This window comes from Leuresthes tenuis, unplaced genomic scaffold (assembly GCF_036924035.1).
Source record: "Leuresthes tenuis unplaced genomic scaffold, fLeuTen1.0.hap1 SCAF_22, whole genome shotgun sequence".
Classification (NCBI taxonomy): Eukaryota; Metazoa; Chordata; class Actinopteri; order Atheriniformes; family Atherinopsidae; genus Leuresthes; species Leuresthes tenuis.
Genome location: NW_027325376.1, coordinates 3,704,490 through 3,730,156, shown reverse-complemented (window position 1 = coordinate 3,730,156; position 25,667 = coordinate 3,704,490). Strand labels below are relative to the sequence as shown.

Sequence of the window (25,667 nt, the reverse complement as noted above, 5' to 3'; positions counted from 1 at the left end):
CCAAGCTATGGGTTCCCATACTTATTGGGGTGCGGTCACGTGGGCAACTTTTGACCAGGAAAGGAGCACCGGCCAACAGGGTCTTCTGGTAGTGGGAGCACCACCTCCGCACAGCCACCTCTCAGCAGTGGAGTCTGGTCTCTGCAGCCCCTAACTGACTCTCCCCCCAGAAAGCGAGACCCCTCGTCTCAAGGAGGTTGTTGCCCCCGCGTCGTCGTTTCTATTGCTGATTTAGTTTTTTTTTTCTCACTATAAGCTGAGGGGGACTTGTGAAGTCCTGACAGAGGCGGAACGATGACAGCTGTCGAAACCCAAATGACATACAACTCCTATACGATCCTCCAAGAAGATGCGTACATGACCCAGGAGGACGACTGGGACAGGGACCTGCTGCTGGACCCTGCCTGGGAGAAGCAGCAGAGGAAGGTAGGTTTGGATGCGGAGGCTCTGAGCAACGTGCCATACTTGTGCTGCCGTGCGTAATTACGCACAGATTTTCCGGTGCACTTCCACTCACACCAGTAAGCGGCTTTCCCACGCATTTTAATTCGTTAACATTATGAACAGAAGCTTCAGAATAGCTAACTTCACTCTAATTGTGTGCATTTTGAAACGCCCCAGTGTGACACTCGGCATCTGCTCCTTGGCCCGTCCTCGCACCTGGCACTTGAGTCCTGTTAGAAGCTGTGTGGGCAGATATTTTAGGCCGTGGAACTTTCTCAGTGTTGTCTTTCAGTTACCCCCGATTGCCTTGCAGACTGTCTAAATATAATACCACCCTCCTCATTCTTTTGCCTACATTTAAGTCTTAACTTAATAATTACACACTAGTTCGTCGGCTTTTAACATTAACCTGGATCAGGTTTCTGGAACCCTCTGTGTGCTAAGGTTGGGATGAAAGAAAAATAAAAAATAACACATTGTAGCTGCCATCATTTAAGTTAATTATTAGGTTTATGTGCAGTCTATTTTAAATTAATCGAGGATACTAACTCTACATTTAGAAATGTACTTTTCTTATGGCGGATGAATTTAACTCCTTCAGAGTGAGCTGCAACAACAGAAAAAATACTTTTTTAAAATATCTATTTTACCTTTATGTTATTAGCCATTCAGAGCTAGCTCAGAGAGGCGGCCAGCCGTTGCCAAGGCAACACGCGTGCCTCACAGGCACGAGCCTGACAGGTGCGTTTAATGAGCTCCAGGAGCTGAAAGTCACACAGGTGACGTCTGCCACAGAAAAACAGAACCAAATGCACACCAGCGAAGGCTAATACGGTTTTCTAACACTTGATACAGACTCTCTGTCGATATGTCTCAGTTTAGAGTAAATATATTAATTCATCAGTCGTTACGTAAGCGTTATTAGTTGGGACCTGGTCGCCATGTTGGATGACCGGTTTTCATACGAGGAACCTCGGTCTTGTTCATCACAGAATTCCTGGAATCCAGGCTGAAAATAGCTGCCAGGTAGCGCATTTTAGCAAAACCATCAAGTAACTATTTACAAGCATACGACTTAAAAATTTAATATTGCCTGCAGGGTATTTAAAGCCTGAAATAAACAAATCTCCCTTCATTTTGAGCCGTCAGCCGGTTTACATGCTCAAACCACAGAGAAAGAAGGCAAATTCATGCTCAGCAAGTCGTTTAAGGAACCCTGACTTTATTTTGTGCACATTTTAAAAACCTTTAATTGCTCGTCCGTGAAGCCGCAAAATTTAAGCATTTAGTTTTCCTTAAAAAAAGCTGTTTATTTTATGACAAAAGGGGGATAACACCAGATTATGTGAGCCGAATGCTGTTGGATGTTCAGCACCGCTGTTCCAGTTATATTTCACAATAAATTACCCATCTACCTGAATTTGTGTTGCCAAAATCCACTGAATTGAATATTTTTAAATGTACTCTGGGCACCAGCTCGTTTGCACCTTTAATTCCTTTTTAAATCACAGAATCTGAGAGGTCACTGAATTTGGTTTTGCACTGAAAAATGACACATTAAGTGTATATGTCGATGTTTGGCTACTAAAGGAGTTTTATATGAAATAATAGAAACAATAATAGAAAATGGCATCTCTGCATGTTAGTTAACCAACAAAGTAAAGTCGAGTTAATGCAACATCATGTGTGAGATTATATGAGGGAATCCTTTCCAATCAGCAGTAACAGTTGTTAAAAAGACTCGCAGATTCTGCTGTTTTCAACAAAATGACAGACCCAGATCATAATTTTGAGGGAAACTGTTCTGCTGTTCTGCTGCTGCCACAAACCGGTTCCCTCTCTGACACAATGTGGAATAAAACCTAATCTGTACATTCTTCCGGTGCCGCACATTAGTGCGCGTTATCAAATGGCAGCAGCCGCAGAGAATCCGCAGAACCTTTCTGTCAATGCGAAATGTCCCCCACCTTTCAGGCACAGTGACAGGCTGAGAGAACTCAACAGATGGTAGCAGAGAGGCTGGGAGACGTACACCCCGGGTTGGTTTCCACAGACCTCCAAATAAACATCATCCTAAAAATACTTGTTTAACTTGCTTGGCTCCAACCTCCCTCCCTCAGCCCCTCCCTTCCTCCACCTTCATCTCCTGTCTTTGCTCTCATTGCTCTACCTTTTAAACCCTTCCTCTCACCAGCGGTGTGGAAACATATCAGCACACCTTGCGCTTGCTTCGCACCTTTCTGATATAAAGTGTTGGAACAGGCAGGTCTTCAGCCCTCAGCCTCCCCGGGGGAGACAGTCATGGACTCCGTTGCACTTCTCGGCATGTAAAATCTGGCTTAAGGAGCTGATATCAGCCCATAAATATAGCCGGTGCATCCTTTTGCAGTGTAATGAATCTGAAAGGAAAGCCTCGCAGCACCTGTTGTCTGTTCTATCCTTGAAATTTCAGTGGAAAAAGCCGGCGAGCATTTGACTTGGTAGTAAAGTGTTTGTCAACACACTGTGATGCCGAATCCGACACCGGGCATCAGAAACTGCCTCAGTTCTATCTGATGTGTGCCCATGTGCACGCGTCAGATCTGTGCTTCGGTTTATATTTATCACGAAGCATCTCCTGTAGATTGCGAAGGAAATGATTCATGCCTTGCTTTAGGAGTTCGGTGTAATGGGAGTTGGCGGAATCAGTGAGAGGCATAAAGCTGCTGGATTGAATGAGAGAACAGAGCGATGAGATCAGGCTTCATCTGGCCTCAGCGATCCGCTTTTCTCGCACACGACCGTCATCGTATAAGTAAGAAGGGCTCGTTTGTCAGGCTGATTTAAGAGAGGAGGCGAACGAGTCAGTTCGGGGCTGAAGGGGATGCGTTCATGAGCTCTTAAAGCCTGTCCATGTCTGCCTCGCGTGGATGCTGCGCTGCCGACTGGGAAAGGCTCCACTTTAGCAGATCTGCAACAAGTGGCGGCCGCTGGCAGCACGATCAATAAGCCTTTAGAGACCAGCTCCAGTCCTTCTTTTTGGGGACGAGGTGAACGCTTTTGTGCAGTGGATGCTTCCTTTAACAGCCCGCATCCCTGTGATATTTGTGTGTTTGTGTAATGCCTTGAAAGCATCACACACCAGAAAAGTTCACCACAGTGACTCAACTCATCTTCAGTTTCACATTGTTTAAGAGTTCAGCTGCTAAGCGGCTGAATGACTCGCCGCCCTGTGCAGCTTACGCTTGCAATAACCTATAAATACTCATTACAGAGTTATTGACTGGCTCAGCCGGGCCTGTAGAAGAGGATGAAGGCTCCGTGAGTGCACAACAAGACGGGAGTACAGGCCCCATGTTCATCTGGTGTCATTGTTGGTTGCAGTTAATATTCTAACTAAATTAATTTACTGAGAATTGTTCAAAAGAAAGAACGCGTTTGATCGAATATGGAAAAAAAGACCTAATTATCACCATATTGATTCTTAACTCATCCAGTCTGTAAAACCCTCGCTTTGGTGGGTTCTCCACAGTTCAGCTGCATCATAAGGTTTTATTCCGTCTCACGCAGTGTAAAATAAACGAAGAGATCCAAATGGGCAGAAGCGTCAGAGAGGGAGGTTTTGGTGTGAGGCTCTCCTAATAATGACCACATTTCCTTTCTGCACCTCCTCTTAAATGTTATATTATTGTGTATATTTATATATTTGATCAATATAAAACGGAAAGTCCTGGTCTTTATTTTCCAATCTTCTGAGCTAAATTCTGGTATGTTGGAAAAACTGAATCAGCCTCACAGATAAACACTTGAACCATCTTTTACCTCATGTTTGTGTCTGCTTCACAGTGAAGAATAGGTGAGGCGTGACGTGCTTTTTAAAGACACATTGAGGAAAGAAGGGATTTTTCTTGCATGACGCAGAAACATCCCACTCACTCACTCCTCCTCACGGCCAGAGGTGTGGAAATTGCAGAACTGATTTCTGTTTTGCTGCATTAGACTTGCTCTCCTGATCCATTTGCACCGACTGCGCTTCTATCCCAGGTTGCATCTCGTCTTCCCATGATTCCCTCTGTCAGGCTCTGGTGTTAAAGGTGATCCGTGGAGCTCTCAGCACAGCCGTCGTGGGGCTGAAATCGAGAGAACTCAAGCCTTTTTGTTGATGTTTTGGATTTATTGGCATCCTGTCACTAAGAACAAGCTCATTTTATCCACCAGCCCAGCTTCTAAAACTAGTTTCCTCTTAAGTGAAAACCGTAAGCTGTGACAGACTTCCTCAGTTTGAAAATCAAGGTATGAAGTACAGTGCAGTGTGTCAGAGCTGCATCTGTATGAGGGCCTACGTAAGTGGAGAGGTGAAACAGCCTGCAGTCAGATCAAGTAGCAGTTGCTATTCCAGAAGCTGTGTCCATGTAGGGAGGCTTCTATAAACTGCTTTAGTGCAAACGCAGGAGCCCAGAGGAGGCCGCAGGAAGGGCCAAGGAGTGTGTGTGTGTGTGTGGGACATCTTCTTGGTGGTGATGCACTGTATTTACAGGCATGAACGTGTAAATCTGGTGTGTTTGGGGGTTCTGATGAGGATTGAGTCCCAGTTTCAGACAGAAAAGTCCTTTTGGATTGTTGTTGTGAAGGCGAAAGCTTATGGTGAAAGATGGGCTCTGAGAGCAGCCATCTTGATTTGATCACAGCAACTGGAACTGGGGGGGAAATAGCTTGGTTTTTGGAGAAAATTGGTCTTACTTCCATTACAGTTAAAGTCTTCAGGTTTTTTCTTCGTGCAAACACAACTAAAGCTAAAGCTAAAGCAGAGCATTGAGTTTCCACCACCTCAGTCTGAGCTGCTCTTATTCTTTCTCAGCCTCGGTGTTGGAAATGGAGGCTTGTTTTATGAGGACAGCGACAGCAGCAAGCTGCCAAGTGTGTGACCTCGGTAACGGTTGCCACACAACGGGCCAAACACCTGCAAAGTGTCACCTCTGGTCTTAATGGTGTCAAATACAGCGTTTCTGTCATTTTGTTTGCTGCTCCGGTGGGAATAAAACGTCAGCTCAGCTCATGCCATGTCTGGGAGGAACTCAGGCTGCTTGGAGAAGATGGTGACAGGCCTCAGAAGAACGTCTGCCTAAATGATGCGTTTCTGATGGGCGGAGGGCATCATTAGGGAGTTTATAATGGCTGCTGTTGCTAAATCATTCTGCTGCAGGTAAAATCTGTCAAACTGAAAGCTAAAATGCTTGATTTTTGTCTAAAATTCAACTGCAAACGTTTGTATCTCTCAGTCCTGTTCATTAGCCTTAGTTATGACTGGTGTTTGCTCGATTTTACGCATGAACAACTTTGGGAGCGTATCGGTGGCCTTTTCGTCTAACTGAGGACTTCCTGAATGACGAGGCGCACGGAGGCAGTCGCATGTGGTCACTCAAGATTCACAAACTCCAAATAACAACATGAAACAGGAGGATCATCTGACTTGAGCATTAAATAACCTTTTTGTGCTTCTCTAATGGAGGCTGAAGCAGAATTACAAGGTCATCTCCGTGACTTGTTCCTTTGGCCAAATGAATGCTGGGAAATGTAGCTGGGTTGCATGTTACTATATACAGCCTTAGATCAGTTTCACACTTAGGTCTTCATGGTCAAGGTTTCTGTTAAGATGATTTAGCTGACCCGAGATCTGCCTGGACAGATTTGCCTCTCAGAGAAAGAAGCAGCCCACTGAAATTAGACACAGCCCTCCTCCTCCTGCCCCCAACCAATCATCAGTCCCAGCCCGGCCGCTCTGTCGTAAATCTTCCCCAACTACTTACACCAATTTATCTCTCTCTTCGTCAGACTTGAGTCCAGAGCTCATTAAAAGACAAAGGACTCGACACGCTGGTGCTGCCAGCCATGAACCCGGACATCAATCTCACTGTCAACTCAGCTGCTCTGTTGTGCAACAAGAAAAAGGGTGAATAAGGGCGAGGATGCTGTACCCACAGAGAGAAACCCGACGGCTTATCTATCAAAACGAATCCCTTTCCCATCAGCCTGAGGTGCACCGTGCGTCATTTTAAAATGATGGACCTGTTAAATATACTGGCACTGCAGGCAAAGTTGCTCTGTGGACCTCAGATAAACTCATGAGAGCCTGAATGATGAATGTTGGCTCATCCAGTGCAGTCTCTAATCCCCCCCTCCTGTGTTTGAGGTCATTTCAGGTCCGTAAAACCATTAAAATACAGATCGGGTAGTTATTTCCTCCGTGTAATTACCGCTGCTGCCTTATCCTCGCTTTTCATTTGTCTTTTCACTGGAAGATAAACCCAAAAATGTGAGTGATGCCCATCTGTGCTGCTGCAGCACGGCGGTGCCTCAGAGAACTGAGCACCTGAGTCCACGAACATGGAGCCACAGCTGGGCGGGGGCATCATCGGGAGCCACGTGGCAGGGGAACACAATGTAAGCCGGCATGTGGGAGCAGAGGAGGACGCAAAGCAGCTCTCCGTGAAGTCGAGGCAATGATAAAACAATGTGGACAGATGGCTGAGCACGACTTCCCAAGTTTTATCACATTTAAAGGAGCGTCAGATAAGAATTTAGCTGTAACTTCAGCTCTCATGTGTTCGTGCAACATGGTCTGCGCGTGCGCTCTAATTTCCCGGTAAAATGTGGGACATCTGATATCTAACGCTGCAAAACTCGTCCTTTAGCATCTTAACCTCCTTCTCATTTTGTTTGGATCACATGCTTCCCAGCTGCAATCCTTTCGCTTTTAACGCATAACTCTCTGGCATCTTGCACAGGGTTGACACGTGCACACTCTTGACTAGAATAGGAGAGCGAGGCCCTTTCATCCCCTAAACGCAGACATAAAGCCGCTGGTTTGGACTCGGGCCCTGCATTGGAGGCCAATGCTAAGCTTGTTGTCAACAGGGTCTTTGAGTTTAAGCCTGTTTATCCTTCATAAAGAAGAGGTGGAAAGAAAGGCTGATAAATTCATGCAGGGGATTGGTTTACTTTGCAGTTTGAATTCCAACATTTGTAACCCGAGACTTGCTCATATTAATATATTTGTGTGTAGGATTGAGATAACGCTGATCGTTCTGTGGTCAAAACAAAGCAAAGAGACATGAAATCTGCAGCAAACTGTACAGCCAGCCTTGGAATTTAAAGCTTTTAGATCTATTAACCATCATGTAGGTTTTTAACTGTAAAAGCTTGAAAAAATGGATCATTAACAAGGATTTGATTGATTTTTTGATGTAATAAATCACGTTTGTTGCAGTTTCAGTGGATATTTTTCTCCTCAGCCTCGTCATTGAGGCTTTTATGAGGCTCCCTGTCCCCTCGCAGGTGAGCGCGCCATTAACAGAGTATTTCTTCATTTAATTTCTTCCATTACTGCATTAAAAACAAACTCATGTGGGATTACCCTCTTCACGAGGCTTCAGTCGACAGTTGTCTGTTTCTACGAGGTGAGGGCGAGCCAAACATGTGCTGTTTGCATAGCTGTTTGGGCATTATGGGGGTTTAAGGTGAGTCGTGGTGAAAATAGCATCCATTTGGCCTATTAGAGGTATGTTTTGGCTGGAGCTAAACTTGTGGCGCTGAACTTCAGGCCTCTGGCTCTCTCTGGGAAGTCTAATGGAGGCGAGTATTTAAAGGCAACAAGAGGAAGAGGGCTGGGGGGGGGATTCCTTAATATTGGTGACACCTGTTGAGTCCTGTCACTTTACCCACTGATAGAACTACAGGAGCCGCCTCACACAACAAACTGATGGAACTCAGAGCGTCTCGTTGTTTAGACACAGAATCACATGCTTTGTAGTTGATTTGAAGCATTATTTCACAGTTTAAACTGACCAGATTGAGGATTTTTGGACCAAGTTTCGGCCTTTTTCTGTAAACATCTTTTAACATTGTGAAAAATCTGTAAGAATTTTCTTTCTTTTGAGACATAAAAGGTTTGAGCTGTGGAATTCAGTCCTCCATCGGCCTGAATGTGGCCTGACAAACGTCAGTCCTGATGACGCACGGAGGCTTGACTCATTTTAGAAGCGGCGTTCTTTCATTGACTCATTCGGACATGATGAGCAGCGATAGGTCTGTTGTTGGCCCACTCAAGCGACTGTTTGAGGCTGTCAGAGCATTTTTTATGTGTCTAATATGATCTCACCATAGAGAACACGCCACCAGACCATAAGCCTTCTTTTATGTTGGAGTTGGATGGGTTTCACTGATGTGAGGAGCGCTCATCAGTGAAGGAAATGGGGTCTGACTGATGGTTCTTTTATTCTTTTTCCTCCGTTTGAGCGCCTGCTGACAGATGAGTTACAGCATCTGCCAACAGTGTAACTTTTAAAAATGTCCTTTTATGCTTAAGTTGGATCCTTACTAATGTGAAACGATTAATGTGACTGAAAACCATCAAAAGAATGTTAAATGGTGAGAAAATGACAGAAAATCACAGAAATCGTCCCCTTTTTGCACCATAGTGGCTGTGAATGGTGAAAAAAAGGCAGCCGGTGCATGCTATTTAAAAAAGAAAGGGTTTCTAATTGTGCAAATGCAAAATGAGGCCGGCTCATTTAGATGCTGAAGGGGTGCTTAGACACTCGGTGACTGAGGTGAGCAGAAACAAAGCAGCAAAGCGTGAACCGTTCGCCCTCTGGTTGGTTTTAATAGCTGACCTGAGCTGAGCGGCTGCTTTTTTTTTGCACTTATTGCCATCAGACACCTGGACTGAACGGGTGGTCCACTAAATGTAGACTTTTCACAGAGCTGTAACCCGGCTGAGACCCGTGGTTCAGTATATCACGATGTATGCATTATTAAACTCACTGCAGTATCTTTTAGACTCTGCCGACACATTTAGGCCTCATTAGAATTTTATGAGCACCTCTGAAAACACTCGTCTGTGTGTCCAAACGTGTCACAGTGTAACACACTTATAGACCGAGGAACAGGGTGTTTTATGTGCAGCTATAACTGTGTGGCGTGCACGGATGTGAATGTGTGTCAAAGACACGACTGCTGAACAGGTGTGTGACAAAGGTAGCTGTAGGTCAACCTTTGCAGGCTATATTTACTCCGGCAGCGGCACACGAATACGTAAAATAAAGTACATGTATTAATAAAAGATTGGCTATAAATCCTGCTGCAGCTCAGTCTCAACCTTAGCCGAGCTCATAAAACACTTTCTGAGAGTGCAGATGCATCCAGATGTGTTGTTCCATGTAAAATAAATGCATTGAGTTTGTTGTCCAACAATCTAAAGAACTACACATGGAAGATTGTCCCGTTTTTGTCCAACCAGAAGATGTTAAATGATGTTTTTCTCCGTATTTACACTCTGCAGTTGGTAGAAATAAATGCAGCCGTAAGCTTTAAGCACAAACCTACACATATAAAGCATGGCTGTAAATGTTAAAGTGCATCTGTAAGTCCTCATTCTGAATCCAGACAAACGCTCCGCCACCTTAATTCTTCAGTGAGATCAGCTGGGTCTGATTGAAGGTGTTAATTAGTCAAAATGGCTACCGTAGACTTGTAATTACATCTAAGCTCTCTGACTGCACACCAGTGCGGCAACATTGCTATGAGGTTAGCTGTAAATTAAGACTGCGCTGCAGCAGGTTTATGTAATTATCCATCTCATTAGCAGAAGTCTGGCTTGTTTGTCAGAGGACAGTCTGGGGCTCAGAGAAAGTGTGAACGGCAGCTCTCGGGTGACACTCCGGGCTCATAAAATCAGCCTCGGCTGAAAAACAACAGCAACATTTTGGCTTTAGGTGTGTGTTTGTGTGAGTTAAATGTGTGGAGACTCAAAGGAAAACGCAGTGAAATCCCGCTCATGACTTATTTAAAATGTGACCCACTGCGTAAATAATCATTTGGATATATTTCTCATCATGAATCACACACAGTTTCATGTTAAAATCGGTTCAGTGTCGCTTGGAATTTACATATTAAAGCAACTTTTCCTCTGCTCTCTGGCTCCCCCTACAGTTTCGGGCTGTAACACCACTGTCATAAAAACAAATCTGGGTGTGTGAGGTCTTCCAATGTGCAGCCAAACACATTTATTAATGTTTTTAAGGCTGAAGAGGCCACAAACATGCAAAGTGTGCTGGGGCTGGAGACTCCGCTCCTCTGGAGGTGTAACAAAGGTCCTTATGCTTCAAAACGAGTCAGAAGCACATGGTTTTAGGGTTCACAAACTATAGTTCAAGCAGAATTCAAACATTCTCATCCTTTTTAATGCATATTTCATCGATGGATCCTTCAATTTTCATGGAAACGCACATAAATGATTTTCTTGGTCAGAAAATGTAATTTTCCCTGTTTCTTCCTGCTTTGATTTAGGTCAAATTCAGACTTTGTGCTTTTCATTAACCAGCAGCAGCCTGAAATGTTTCCCGCAGAGCGAGCTGGAGGTCACTGAAAGCAGGACCAACGCACAATGCGTTGCTTCCTTTCCACAAACTACCGAACCCAAGCAGGAGCGACGAAATTCATTTGGAAGGAAATGCAACAATATTTCTGAGTTGCATCAAGAAAAAAAATCACAAATAGTGAAATGCTAAGCTAGCCTGAACATATTTAAGCTAAGTAAGGTGTTCCTGCTTTAATGGACCCACAAAGCTGTGGAAATAAATCTTTTCCCAGGGTCTTTGAAGGGGTCGTGCAGGGGAACGATTTTTATTATTTATTCAGTATGAGGAGAAGTAATGACTACAGGATGCACTGCACTGTTTACTTCCTGTTTGCAGAGACGTTAGCGCTCCTAACGGTTAAAAGAAAAGCTGTGAAATGAGATATCTTCAATATTCTGGCAGCTGTTAATCAACCTTAAGGCATAAATAGGATCTAAGTGACGCGTTTTGATTTTAAAAGTGTTATTTACATTTTAAACGCTGAGAGGAACTTAAAGATGTGCCGAGTCCCTGTTTAAAAGCTGGAGTTGTGGACGTGTGCCTCAGTCTAGTTATGTGAAATGAACAGGTCTGCGCTGCAGGCCTCCCCCGTGACGGCAGCCGCTTCCCGTGGCGCTGTGGTTGCGTCAGTCTTTGACAGGCAGCCGGGCCGGCAGCGTTATTAGGAGCTCTGAGGCTGTTCGGATGGGAAGAGGAGGCTGCGTGTTGGAACATGTGTGCCTGTCAGCTGTAGGGTCAGCAGCCCCCCCGTGGGGCCGTAGTTATGTCAGGCATTCAGCTGGGCCACCGTGACCTCATTTTACAAGAAGGACCTGCAAAAGTGCTCCAGCCGGGCCGAGCCAGGCCGGGTCGGGCCGGGCAGACTGACAGCTGTGGACCCACAGAAGAGGGGGGGATGCTGCGATGGAGAGGTGACTTCATGATGGAGGACTCTGGAGACCAAACCTTTGGGGATGAGACGATGAAACGTTGCAGATGCAGATGGCAGCTGCTTGTTTTCAGTCGAATGTCCTTGAAACCTTAGCTTCAGACATCCTCCTTTGATGTGGGCGAGACGTCATTCCTCTCACCTTCGCAGCGCTTATTGCGTTTCTTATATCTCGCCATGTCGTTACATTCGTGCCCTCCTCTTCCTCCTCTATATCTCTGTCTTGTACTCTTACAGTTCACCTCAGGAATCCTGCCGTCTCAGCTGTCCAGTGGTGTCCCATGCCAACCCAATTTAGCCTCCCTCCAGCCCCCGCCCTTACCCCCCTCCTCCCTGCTTCTTTGGCGCTCGACCTCCTCCTTCAGACACCTCCTCATCTCCTCTCCAGTTTGGACTGTGTGCTGGATTAGCAGTCTGTCTAAATTTGGTCATGCATGGCAAAGGAGACGAGCACCTGCTAGGACCCTGGCGAGCTGCACAGGCAGCCTCCTCTCCTCCTTAGACCCTTAAATCAAATTACACCGGGGCCAAGGCATTCCTGCCAGTCCTCCCACTGGAAGTCTGGTTCACTTTAACCTTGAAAACGTGAAATTCAGTCAGAATTCTGTAATGTTTCATGACCCTGAGACCGTAGCTCAGATGTTTCATGCTTCAAAATGATTTCTCAGAAATATAAAGTATTATGGATAATAAGGAAATGTACCAAAGTAATAGTACTAATACTGCTGTATGAAAACACCCTTAGATTATTATGCATATGTGCGACAAAAAGTACAATTTTACAGTTAAAACTGGTTGAAGTGGAGCTAACTTACAAGTTTTTATACAATCAGCTCCTTAGATGTTTGCACAGTTTTCTTAACTTTGCTTTTTTACCTCCCAGAATTCATTCAAAACTAGTCAAACTGTCGTTTAAGTGTAGATTTTTTGCATTAATTTGACATTGTGCCGTAATAATTTATGACTTTTCATAGACTCAAAGTCCCCGATAAGTTTCTTTGGTTAAATTGAGGAGATAAAAGAGCTGGAGTTCATTCTTAGTGTGGCTTTTGCTAACTGATGGAGAACCCAGGTCACAGTGACACAGTTCAGGAGCTTGGAGTGCATCACAGTCCGAGTTTACAGTTAAGAAACTCCTCCATGATTATAAATACAGATGGTTTTCCTCACGATCCAAACCACAGGTAACTCAGGCTGCCCAGAAGAATAACTGAGGAGGGATAGTCTATAGAGAATGAAAGGCGGCTCATAATCAAACGCATCATCTAACATGGTGGACTGCAGTCTGAGGCATATGAAGCTACTTTCTATTCAGATTCAGTTCAATAAAGTTAAACTGACTGTGCTTCACTATGTAGTTTGATAATGATCCAAAACATCCAGTAAATGCAGCCAAAGAGCTGCAGTGGGAATGGAATTTCCTCCGATAACTCATGCCTGATGCGTCTCGTTTCTTTCATCCCACGCAGCCTGAAGGATTTGGGTTTTTTAAACCTGCACAGTGACCAGTGCGAAGCCTGTAGCTGAGCAAAGGTTGAAAAGATTTCAGAGCAGATCTGTCCGCTTTCTTTTCCACAGCAAAGCCGAACAACCAACAACAGTAACGGCACAAACAAGAGCAGCCTTCATGTTGGATGGCTGCACTTGCTTCTGAATCTGCCCCCTGGTGGCAGCAGAGACTTACAACACGTTGACATGGAAATACTGTAAAACTGGGTGTTCATCACAGGTAAAACTGTGAATATTGTGCTGCTCTTTCCCTGCAGACTTCTGATCTTCAGATTTAGTGATGCAGAGGATAAAACAGCCTCAGCTCCACAGTAATGTTTCATGTAGCTTCCCACAGAAAACAGGACCGAATCATTTCCTCAGGACCTCCAAAACTTCCACCAGTGTTGTTTCACTTCATTCACGTCCCCATAAAGGCTACAGATACGGTTCTACCTGTGTTTTACACACCCGGTATGAGCCGTCCTGCACTTTAGTGCGGTTAAGATCTGTGCTGTCACTTAATTTAACCAACTGCAGCTCTTCCTCAGGCAAGTTTGCTGTTTAATCTGCTGAATATTTGAATGTTAGAACTATGAAAACGTCCGTTTTACATGAACAAAAGTCAAAGAAAGCCGGGGACAGAGGAGAGAAATGGCAACTTACTTCAGTAAAAGGTTAATTAATCTGACCTCCAACAGCTTAAATGATGATGTCAGCCCTACAGTTAATGATGGGATGAGCCCATCTCCCTCTCCTCTCCCTTCACTTCCTACTTCCTTCTTCTGTACCCGTCTGTTTCTGCTCCGTTTTTCGTGCTTTGCGTCTCCTGTAGGTTCAGATGGTTGGAAAGGAAGGAAATATAGTCACATCTACATTATTAAAAGTACTCGACTTCAGAGGAAAGCTGCTAATTTCCACACACTGTGCGCCTCACTCCACCCACACCATCATCTGCAGTTTGTTATTCAGCTCGAGTCATTTTTCCCACACTCTCCAAACATTTCGGCTCTACGGTCGAAGCACGCTTCAACACACATGCTCATTTCCCATTTAAGCTAAACGCCGTGAAAGCCTCCGAAGGTCCGTTCAGTGATTGATTGAACGGTCTGATGGAGCTCCGCGCACAGCTGACGCCATTAGGACGTACAGAATCGGGCCCGGGAGAGCCGTTTCCATCGCCGCCTGCGCTCCGTTCATTAAGCACGCCGCCTTCACCGAATGAACAGCCGGTTTCTAAAATGAGATACATGTCGCCTGTCAGTGCTTCACACGTCTCTGGGTCGGGGTTCTGGTTCATCTTTGATGGTTTGGGTTAAAAAACACCTCCTCAATCTGCACCCGTTTCTTCACAGTAACAAAGCATTAATTAAATAATCAAAGTAATTTGATCATTTATTGAAAATCAAGACCGAAATGTCCCAGTTGCCTTGGTAATCGGACACTTAATGAGACATTAGAGATAGAAAACAAAGCCGTGGGGTCCTGCAAGACAAGGTTGTGTCAAAGCAAAGGTGTCACCACCCGAATCATTTAGTTTGTACCAATTAACCAAGCATGGTGGTGGCAGCATCATTATGTGGGGGCGTCTCTCTGCAACAGGGGGACAGATGGGTGGTGAAAAACACAAAACCCTCCGCAGGGGGCTTAGATCTGCGGCTGGGGTGAAGGTTTAGATTTAAACTACAGCCTGACACAGGAGGGGCCGGACTGGAACCAGGTGGAGCACATCTGGAGACTCTGGCTGTGCACCGAACCACAGCATCACACCTGAAGCGTCCTGATAAAACGGATGCAAGGCTCGTGGATAACTGTGTGAAAGCTGATTCCAGTAAAAATGCAGGATTTTAGGACTCTGAAACAGATGTTTGGTTTATACCGATAAGAAAATGTTGGGTCTGGGTCACACTTGATAAGGAAAATAAACTAACAAAATAACCTAAACCAGAGGCCAGGCTGAGCTTAGAACCGATGCTCTCAGAGGGAAGCATGGAGCTGTGTGAGTTTTAAGTAGCAGGAAACCTTTGGTTTGGTCTCTGTGGGACTATCTGTTGAAGGCGAACATCCTAACACCCTCCCACTCGCTCTGTGCTCCCCCCCCCAGACCTTCACAGCTTGGTGTAACTCCCACTTGAGGAAAGCCGGGACACAGATTGAGAACATTGAAGAGGATTTCAGAAATGGCCTCAAACTCATGCTGCTGCTGGAGGTCATATCAGGTGGATTTCACCTCACACACACACACATTTACTCTGGAACTCAGTCGTTTTGGTTCACTACAGCAAAAAGTTCAATCTGCTGAAGAGAAAGCTACTTAATCTCCTGATTAACACCTCAGACACTGTTTGGCTGAGTCTAAGATGAGTTTTTTTGTCTAAAACGATGTTTTGTTCTTTCAGGCGAGAGGCTGCCCAAACCTGACAAAGGCAAGATGCGTTTCCACAAGATTGCCAACGTGAATAAAGCTCTGGACTTCATCTGCAGCAAGGGGGTCAAACTGGTGTCTATTGGTGCAGAGGGTGAGAATCCCGCCCCGCTTAACAGTCCCACACATGTCATTTGCCCCTCTGTGCTGCCCGTTATTCCCCTTTTTATTACTAAACCCTGGAGGATTCACTCTTCTCTGACCATGCAGCACCAAGTGGCTGAAATTCTGACATTTGGAGCCATCTTCAAAGCATATAAGAATAGGTTAAGCTCCAGGCAACAACCGTTGTTTCCCTTAGGGGTGAAAAAATGAATAAGATGGGAAGAAGCCTTTTGGGTAGCCTAAGGACCACTTTGTTGATGTAAGAAGTGAATGAAAGAGCCAAACCGGAGTAGCTGAGCGGTGAAGGTGGACAGAGGAGATGTGATTAGTCATAAAAGGTTCTGAAGTGCGTGGATCCAGGTTACAGCTCCTGAAGGCTCGTCAGTAGTTGATCCTCAGTGTGTCAAAGTGTCGGTGATGACCGCCCTCTCTCTCACTCGTATGGCTTTTGGTGGATGGTGGGACTGATTATCGGCACAAAACGGTGTCAAAGGGAGAATGTTTTATTCTCCGTGTTAAATTTCACAGCCGTACTTATTCTAGATAAGACCAGTGATCATTAGGGGACTGGAAACATTTAATAATAGTTATAAATTAACAGCTTTTACAGTTAAAGAGATTTATTTACCGTATTTAGTGCACTATAAGGCGTAGTATTACCTAATGCTCTCTGATTGGTTTATCGCTGCCAGCACACGTAGTGCATGTTTTACCTCCCTGTGTCAGCGGGAAACGGTCCCTAACTGCGTTAATAATGACACGATTCAGTCGCTGAGTCGCCCCATTCAGAGTGAATGGCTGAGATCCGCCTGGATTCACACCGAACGCAAAGCGAGCGCCAGAAGGTGCCAGTTGCCGTTCATTTCCAATGTACGAGAGCTTCTGGTGCGGAAAATACGGTACTTTTGGGATCATAATAAGTATGATATGTTAAGTTTAAGTGCTTTAGTGTTCAGAAACACACGGTTTTAACCTATCTGTACATTGCTTTAAGGCTCCTTAAAGGTGTCAGACCTCACTGCAGTTCTCTTCCCAAACTGTAGGCGTCGCTGCTGAGACGATGCTTTGAGAAGAAGTTGGACATTTTGACTGGTCAGATGTAGAGGTGGAGCATCTCTCACAGCTCCTGCTTCACAGTGCACGCCAGGTTACACAACAAAGGAGCCGCGTGATTGGCTGAAACAGTTTTAGCTAAAAAAAACCCCTCAAAACCGCTGTTTGTGAGCCTCCAGGCAGCCTTTAGGCATATAGAAGACACACCTCAAGCACAAATGAGGCTTTCCAGCAGTGCATTGGTAACTTTGCAGACTTTTTGACACTAAAGCAAAGGGAATAACCTTAAAGAACAGAAAAAAAAGGCAACAAAACAAAAGTTAGAGGAGAGAAACTGCAGCTCACTCAACCCTCAGTACTGTAGAAACACTCCAATAAGGATGGGCTCAGATTCATAAAAACCTCAACCTTTAATGTCCTCAGGTCAAGATTTCCTTTAGAGCCAAAAGCAGCACTGTCACATGACACAGTTCAGCTTCATTTAAAGGCCATCAGAGGACTTTTTCCCACCTCTAATGAGTTTGTCTTTGCAGAAATCGTCGATGGAAACGTGAAGATGACGCTTGGTATGATCTGGACCATCATCCTGCGCTTCGCCATCCAGGACATCTCTGTTGAAGGTGTGTGTGTGTGTGTGTGTGTGTGTATAAACTGATAAAACTCAGTCAGGCTGATGGGATTGGGCTCGTTTTTCATCGTTATGTAAGGGATTTTTCCAGAGTTACTGCTGAGGCTGTCTGAGAATCATCATGTCTATCCAAGTCAGAGCTGAGCCTTAGAACTTATAAACTTACAAAGAGTGCGACGCTGCTTCAGTTTCAACACAAGCTGTCATGATGACTGAAAAGAGACTCGTTCAGACTCATCATTCACAGGCGAGGCTCCGGAGCTTCTCATTCTAATCTGTGTAGTGTCACATGCTGTTAATCACCCCTCGTGTTGTAAACCTGCTCGTCTCACAGTAACGTTTGCTTTGTCCTTCCACGTCTACCCGCGTATCTCCAGGTTGTTTTATTCCTCTTGCTTCCTTTGTCATTCATCTCCTTTAACCTCTCGTATCGCCCCGTCCCTCCAGCAGAGCAGGAAGTTGCTTAGAAACGGTGAGACACAGTAGGTGCATTAGAGCAGCCATGTTTAGAGTTGGATTTCTCCTATAAAGAGCAGGGGAAACCTCGGAGAAAAGTGGGACTTTGTCCCAAACACCATGAAGGCCGCTGTATATGTCGGCTGCAGCCATTTAAGGTAAATCCCCCTTTTTAAAAGAGCCTGGATCCCAGTCATTTGCCCTTTTTCATCCAATACTTCCCTCTTCCTTCATCATCCTGCCTCTCCCTCAGATCTCTGCTTTCCACAGCATTATTCAGTGTTTCTTCAGGGTTTAAAATGCTCACAGCCTCCTCCTTTCTAACTTTTCCAGAGACCTCTGCTAAGGAGGGTCTTCTGCTGTGGTGCCAGAGAAAGACTGCCCCCTACAGGAATGTCAACGTGCAGAACTTCCACATCAGGTCGGTCTGAGACGCCAAACGGCGGCAAACTGAGTTTCCATCTCTGTTCTGTTAAATATTCTATGCCCACCCCCTTAATCTGAGCTCAGCTCGCCATCAAACCTTGTCAAATCTTTACTCATTTCCCCATCTTGCCTGCTCTTTCTTCCCCTTCCACTCATCTGGTTTTCCTCCCGGCTCAGCTGGAAGGACGGCCTGGCCCTGTGCGCCCTCATCCACAGACACAGACCTGACCTCATCGACTACTCCAAACTGAGAAAGGTGCCGTGTCCTTCCATCTGTTCACTGCCCCGTTTGCTCACTGTTGTCATCACACACTGACTGTCTCTGCCTTTAGGACGATCCCATTGGTAACCTGAACACTGCCTTCGAGGTGGCTGAGAAGTTCTTGGACATCCCCAAGATGCTTGATGCTGAAGGTGAGGCTGAAGGGAGGAAAGCTGTGCAGGAACTGTGTTTTTCTGTCTTTATGCTGACAAACAAACCAGTGGCAGATGGCACAGGGTAAAGAGATCATTTTAATATAATCATTATTCCTTCGGACATCAGAAATGCAACTAATCTGCAGACAACTGTCATGAAATGTCTGGAACATCCTTTCCTTTATCCGAGTATCGCTCATTGTAGGAAAATGGGTTTAGTCTGTGTTACGGAACATCTCGTTTTAAACGAAAACAGAACAAATCTGCTTTATAGATCCTGATGAATTAGAGTTTGGCTATAAAACGAGTTAAAATCTCTGCAGGGATTGTTTTTTTCAGAAGCTGTTTGCGTTTTCCTCAGATATCGTGAACACACCCAAACCCGACGAGAAGGCCATCATGACCTACGTGTCCTGCTTCTATCACGCCTTCGCTGGAGCCGAGCAGGTCACACAGAGCCTTCTTCATCTGGGCCATTACAGACCAAGTCTGACCCTTCTGAATGAAACACATTAACTCTGTTATCTCCGTCTCAGGCTGAGACAGCTGCCAACCGGATCTGCAAGGTGTTGGCCGTCAACCAGGAGAATGAGAAGCTGATGGAGGAGTACGAGAAGCTGGCCAGCGAGGTGAGAACCCGAAGCCCCCCCCCCCCTCTGAGTCTGCCTCAGACGAACCCGCTCATCTTCCTGCTGACCTTGCATAACGCGCTTTTAAATCAATCAGTCTTTTTTCCACTGATCAGTTATCCAGTTACGTCTCTTTTTTATTTGCTTTTCCTTTATTTATGGATTAAATGGACAATCCTCTTGAAACGACAGTGGGATTAGGATGAGGTCAGCGTTTAGCTGATGAATACTGTACTGCTGTTGTTTTAAAAGTGCCTTTTTTCAGCTGTTTTTTTTTTATCTAATTATCCTAAATGTGCAGAATCCTGATCCAGAAGTTCTTTCCACTTATCTAAATGGCACAAAGCCAGACAGAAGCAAACTTTTTGAATAAACTTCCCGTTTCTGTGGCCTCTGCAGCTGCTCGAGTGGATCCGCCGCACCATCCCCTGGCTGGAGAACCGCGTGGCGGAGCAGACGATGCGTTCAATGCAGCAGAAACTGGAGGATTTCCGTGACTACCGCCGCATCCACAAGCCGCCGCGCGTGCAGGAGAAATGCCAGCTGGAGATCAACTTCAACACCCTGCAGACCAAGCTGAGGCTCAGCAACAGGCCCGCCTTCATGCCCTCCGAGGGCAAGATGGTGTCGGTGAGCAGGACCGATTTGTGGCGTGATGTGTTAGTGGCGCCGTCTCTTAATGCTCATAGAAACCCGTAAACCAGCCCGACAACAGCAGTTTAAGAAGAGAAAGCTGGAAGTAAGGTGGAAACGGCCCATAAAGACACAGATTCAGGAGAATTAAAACTGTAATATGAGGATTGAAGCTAGTTCAGCTTTCTGATACTTTTTAAACCCAGTTCCCAGTAAATAGAAAAGGAGACTAAGCCACAATCTATTTGTTGAGTTGAGCTTTTTAGAAAGGTTCCAGTGTTGTCTTTGCTTCTCAAGTTAACATCTTAGGGGAGAAATATCCACCTTGGTTCTGGTGGGTTCCTTCAGATCCGTCTTTTAGCAGGTGAAGGAAACAGGTGAATGCCTACAGTGACAGTAAAAGCTCTCCTTCTCCCTCAGGATATTGCCAATGCCTGGAAGGGTTTGGAGCAGGTGGAGAAGGGCTATGAGGAGTGGCTGCTGACTGAGATCCGCCGTCTGGAGAGACTCGACCACCTGGCTGAGAAGTTCAAGCAGAAGTGCTCCATGCATGAGACCTGGACATCAGGTAAGGCCCACAGAGAGGAAGGAGGCAAAGCTCCCAGACTCACAGTCATTTCACTGGAGAATTATTAGGATCTTAATCTTTTGTATCCCAAATCTTCACTTTATGGCATTCAATGCAATAGAATAATCATTAAATTCTGTAAATCAAATGTCTGCGCTCCAGGTAAGGAGGAACTTCTGTCCCAGAAGGACTACGAGTCAGCTTCTCTGATGGAGATCAGAGCCTTGATGAGGAAGCACGAGGCCTTCGAGAGCGACCTCGCCGCTCACCAGGACAGGGTGGAGCAGATCGCTGCCATCGCCCAGGAGCTGAAGTAAGGCATGATGAGGGGCACCCTGGGAAACTTTCCAGATGTTTTAATGTGAAAAGCAGCTCTAAGAGTTTCATTTGGAGGAGTTCCAACGCCGAGGACATGGAGGGAAATGGAGAAGGACGAGGAGGATGAGAAGGATCGAGATTATGTTTAATGAAGGGAATGATTTGGAAACTATAGGAAGAGCCAGAGAAGTCTCAGTGGTCATGAGATGTGGAGGATGTGCATTAGGGGGACAAAGGATGCAACAGCTGAGTGGAAAGCATATTAATCAGATATCAGAAAGATGAAAGGATGCTTCATGAAAGAGTAGAAACCTCTGATCTCAGGGTTTTGTTATTCCTCACAACTCCTCGGGGCTTTTTCTCCTCACGTAGCTTCGAGATGATCTCTTTGAAGTCATATATTCTATGAGACACTCGGCACTGTACAGCTGAATATGTATGTGCACCACCCATAATTTATCAGTACTTCAAAAGCAGATAATGTCCTCAAAGGCAAAACATTCTGCGATGACCCCTGAGTTACAGGAAGGAATGTGATTCCAGTGCAGGAAATAGCATCAGATGTCCTGACAGTACGTTTCCCCGCATTTAGACACGGTTTGTGTCTTTTTCCTGTCCTGATAATTCGTGATTTTATGTTAGCAAAACAATCCCCAACCGATTTCATAAAGGAGCTAAACTGATGGCGTGTTTAACTCCTTCAGCGAGCTGGATTACCACGATGCTGCAACGGTTAACGCCCGCTGCCAGGGCATCTGTGACCAGTGGGACAACCTGGGCACCCTCACCCAGAAGAGGAGGGACTCTCTGGAGGTAAACTAAAACCCTGTCGGCTGATCGTGGCGTTATTTTGGAGGGGTTCACTGTACTTAATGTCCTGACTGCAGCGTGTGGAGAAGCTGTGGGAGACCATCGACCAGCTGTACCTGGAGTTCGCAAAGAGGGCAGCGCCCTTCAACAACTGGATGGACGGAGCCATGGAGGATCTGCAGGACATGTTCATTGTCCACAGCATTGAGGAGATCCAGGTACACCCCCTAGTGTTTGGATGTTTAGTCCGTAGGTTCATGCTTTAAATATCTTTATAGGCCAGAATTACATAGTTTAGGCTTGATGTGAAATGTAAGTAACCTTCTCTGGACATTTAAAACCCCGTTCAGTTACTATTTCAGGCTTTTTCGCTCATTTTTCTGTCAACTTTCCTTTTTTAGTCAGTTAAAACATAAAGAAATGGGTGAAACCCACTGAACAAACCCTGTTAAAGCCAGGTTAAGAGAAACATGTGCATTTTAGGCCTGGGAACCCCACCATGTTCCTTTTCCTCCACAGAGTCTGATCACGGCTCACGACCAGTTCAAGGCCACCCTGCCTGAGGCTGACAAGGAGCGCATGGCCACCATGGGCATCCAAAACGAGATCCTGAAGATCGCTCAGACCTACGGCATCAAGCTGTCCGGAATCAACCCGTACACCACCCTGTCCCCGCAGGACATCAGCAATAAGTGGGACACTGTGAGTGAAATGCAACGTACCCCCAGCAATGGGAAGTAACACATGAACAATTATCAAGGACTTTAAGCTCCGGCTCGGAGCAGGATCGCCCTTTATTTCTGGTTTGTCTGAGGTGACGTTATGAAAAGCAATACGGCATCTCTCTGTGCACTGCATTTGGTCATCTGGCTATAAATAAGTACGGTACATAACGAGCGATGGGTCAGAAATAGTGAAGTACATTTAGGCTGGGGCGACACTGAACACTGCAGGCCGTAAACACTCAGGGGAAATGAGAAGAAGTGCACAGGACAGGCGGAGTGTGACACAGCCGACCATCTGTGATGAAGAATAGAAACTTTGTGGGAATCCTGAGAGAAACAGACAAGCTAAAACTATACCACACTACATTTGGATAGTTTAGTGGTATGATTGCCACCTTCCATGTGGGAGACCTGGGTTCAAATCCCCTGCATGAAAGGTAGGGGTCCTTAGGCAAGACCCCTTTACCCTATCTGCCTACCTGTAAGTCGCTTTGGATAAAAGCGTCTGCTAAATACATAAACATAAACATAACATACATTTAAATGAACCGTATGATGTCTGGACTGACTGAGAGGAGTCTGTCCGTCTGTTTATAGCAGGAGGATTCTGAATTAAATGTCTTCCACAGGTGAAGCACTTTGTGCCCCTCAGAGACCAAATGCTCCAGGAGGAGGTGGCCAGACAGCAGGCCAATGAAAGGCTGAGGCGCCAGTTTGCTGCCCAGGCCAACATCATCGGGCCCTGGATTCAAACCAAGATGGAGGTACAGTGGCGCCGCAACCCGACACCCGTGTGTCACAGACAAAAAACCCATCTGAGGACAGCAGATTTTCTTGTTTAGAGCTCCCGATGCACACAGAAACGGCACCGAGACAGAAGGTGAAGGTGCTGCTTGCAGTGGTAACAAAGCCCAGCTTGTCCTCACGGTCCCTGTTTCCTGTGTGCAGGAGATCGGCCACGTGTCTGTGGACATTTCCGGCTCCCTGGAGGAACAGATGAACAGCCTGAAGCAGTACGAACAGAACATCATCAACTACAAATCCAACATCGACAAGCTGGAGGGAGACCACCAGCTCAGCCAGGAGTCCCTCATCTTCGACAACAAGCACACCAACTACACCATGGAGGTGCGGTGCCCTGCAGCCCCGCCCTGATCCTCTGGGTTTGTTTCCCCGCTTTAACTTCCTCCTATACCTTCAATTCTGCAGCACATCCGTGTGGGCTGGGAGCAGCTGCTCACCACCATCGCCAGAACCATCAACGAGGTGGAGAACCAGATCCTGACCCGCGACGCCAAGGGCATCAGCCAGGAGCAGCTCAACGAGTTCAGGGCCTCCTTCAACCACTTCGACAGGGTGAGGCGCCGGTTCTGATCACTCTGCGGTGCTTCGGTTCAACAGGAAGTAAAGTGCGACTGCATCTTTCTTTTTGCAGAAGAGAAACGGCATGATGGACCCAGACGACTTCCGCGCCTGTCTCATCTCCATGGGTTACGATCTGGTCAGTGAATCATGCAGATTTCAAGGTTCTCATAAAGCACCGACTCCTTTAAAAGTGTCTAAATGATGTCTGCTGACAGGGGGAGGTGGAGTTTGCCCGCATCATGACCCTGGTGGACTCCAACAACACAGGCGTAGTGACTTTCCAGGCTTTCATCGACTTCATGACCCGCGAGACCGCTGAGACCGACACTGCAGAACAAGTTATGGCCTCCTTCAAGATTCTGGCTTCAGACAAGGTAGGAAGACGAATGCAGCTTTGCTGCCAGCGTTCTGAACGAATCGAGACGCTGTAGGGACTAAGATCTGGTCACCAGTTACATGTCGGCATGTAGCTGAGGAGCGCTTCTCATTTTCAAGCCTCACGTTTGACATTCTGCAGCTTTCTGGAGCAGGAAGTGATGCTGAAGGCTGATTTTTTTCAAAGTGACCATTAAAAAGTGATCTGAAGAACTCTACTGAAGCCTAAAGCAGTATTGCCCTCTGAGGCATCCCCTCATTAGCTTCAGATCTACGGGTTTGAACGGGATGAATAACTACAGTGTTGCTCATGTTTAATACCCAAACAGCATCAGAACAGCAGCATCCTCTGCAGCCTTTCATTTTGCATGAAGTAGAATTTTATGTGGAGATCTGGAGCAGAGCAGGTTCTGCATGCAGAGTTTTCTGGCTTCTGAAGATGAAGGCTGAGTTTGTCTTCACCTCGCCTCTTGCAGAGCTTCATCACAGTGGACGAGCTGCGCAGGGAGCTGCCGCCCGAGCAGGCAGAGTACTGCATCAGCCGCATGACCAGGTACATCGGACCCGAGGCCCCCCAAGGCGCCCTGGACTACATCTCCTTCTCCAGCGCCCTTTACGGAGAGAGCGACTTATAAATCCAGCCGCTTCTCCTCACCTCCTCCTCCCCAGCTTCTATTTCTCCTGTTCGGAGAGAGCAATTTTAAACCCTTCCACTGTCCTTCTATATGCTTTGTTCTTACCATTTTTTCCTCTTTCAAATCTGAACTTTCTTCCCCTTCTCCCCCACTCCTCCCATCCCTCTTATCATGCCCAGGAACACTGCTTAGAGAGGAGGAGAGCAGCAGACTTTGCTCAAATCTTAGAAACTATGCGGGGACTGGCCTTCGAGGAGAGTGTGCCAGAGTATTGCACTGAACTTATGGAAAGCAGAACACACGAGTCATTTTTGAGCAAAGCCTCCTGCTCTTCTCCTCTCTATACGATTCTTTTTATTTGATTTTTTTTTTGTAGAAGGGTAATTAAAGAAGAAAACATGATAAAAGAAAGCTGGTTGGTCAGTTGGCTCGGTTGGTTGTGTATTTGTGCAGATGCATGCTATGTTGAAATGTAGAAACGCTGTCTTCCTTAATCATATTGAAGCCCAAACGGCGTCCTCTTAACAGTCAGCAGAGGAGTGAAGCCAGTCAGGTGCTATTATGTTAAAAAGGCTACGTAACACTGAAACTTCTCACTGTAAAACAGAAAAAACAGACTGCCACAGCACTGTGAAACCTGAGAGTTAGCAAAGAGAGACTCAGGAACAGATGGAGGATGGATGAGAGCAGCGTGGGTAAATGGCTGGACTCAGGGATGAAAACAGAAAGACGAAACTCCTGTTAGCTCAAGTGAAAGCGAGTGACACAGGGAGGGAGATGTGGAGCAGAGGGAGACACCAGGGCGTCAGGAAAGTTGTGGACAATAAGAATCGATGCTGTTT

General features: G+C 46.0%; 1 protein-coding gene across 1 annotated transcript; it reads left to right on the top strand.

Moving 5' to 3' along the window:
- Window positions 1-40: 40 nt before the first annotated feature.
- Window positions 41-25,124, top strand: actn3b (actinin alpha 3b). Its single transcript, XM_072376504.1, has 21 exons — window positions 41-426; window positions 15,362-15,476; window positions 15,657-15,776; window positions 17,374-17,460; window positions 18,258-18,345; window positions 18,528-18,606; window positions 18,683-18,764; window positions 19,129-19,214; window positions 19,304-19,396; window positions 19,796-20,026; window positions 20,450-20,597; window positions 20,760-20,910; window positions 21,620-21,728; window positions 21,803-21,943; window positions 22,245-22,427; window positions 23,080-23,214; window positions 23,399-23,578; window positions 23,660-23,806; window positions 23,886-23,951; window positions 24,031-24,189; window positions 24,667-25,124. The coding sequence occupies exons 1-21, from the start codon at window positions 295-297 to the stop codon at window positions 24,823-24,825; spliced, it is 2,691 nt and encodes an 896-aa protein (XP_072232605.1). The 5' UTR covers window positions 41-294; the 3' UTR covers window positions 24,826-25,124.
- The last annotated feature ends 543 nt before the right edge of the window (window positions 25,125-25,667 follow it).

Bases quoted from the DNA above. Each gene is read 5' to 3' on its own strand.
- actn3b (XM_072376504.1), top strand. From the start codon at position 295: ATGACAGCTGTCGAAACCCAAATGACATACAACTCCTATACGATCCTC. The intron at 15,477-15,656 runs GTGGATTTCACC...TTGTTCTTTCAG, and splicing joins GCTGCTGGAGGTCATATCAG to GCGAGAGGCTGCCCAAACCT. The intron at 22,428-23,079 runs GTGAGTGAAATG...TGTCTTCCACAG, and splicing joins TCAGCAATAAGTGGGACACT to GTGAAGCACTTTGTGCCCCT.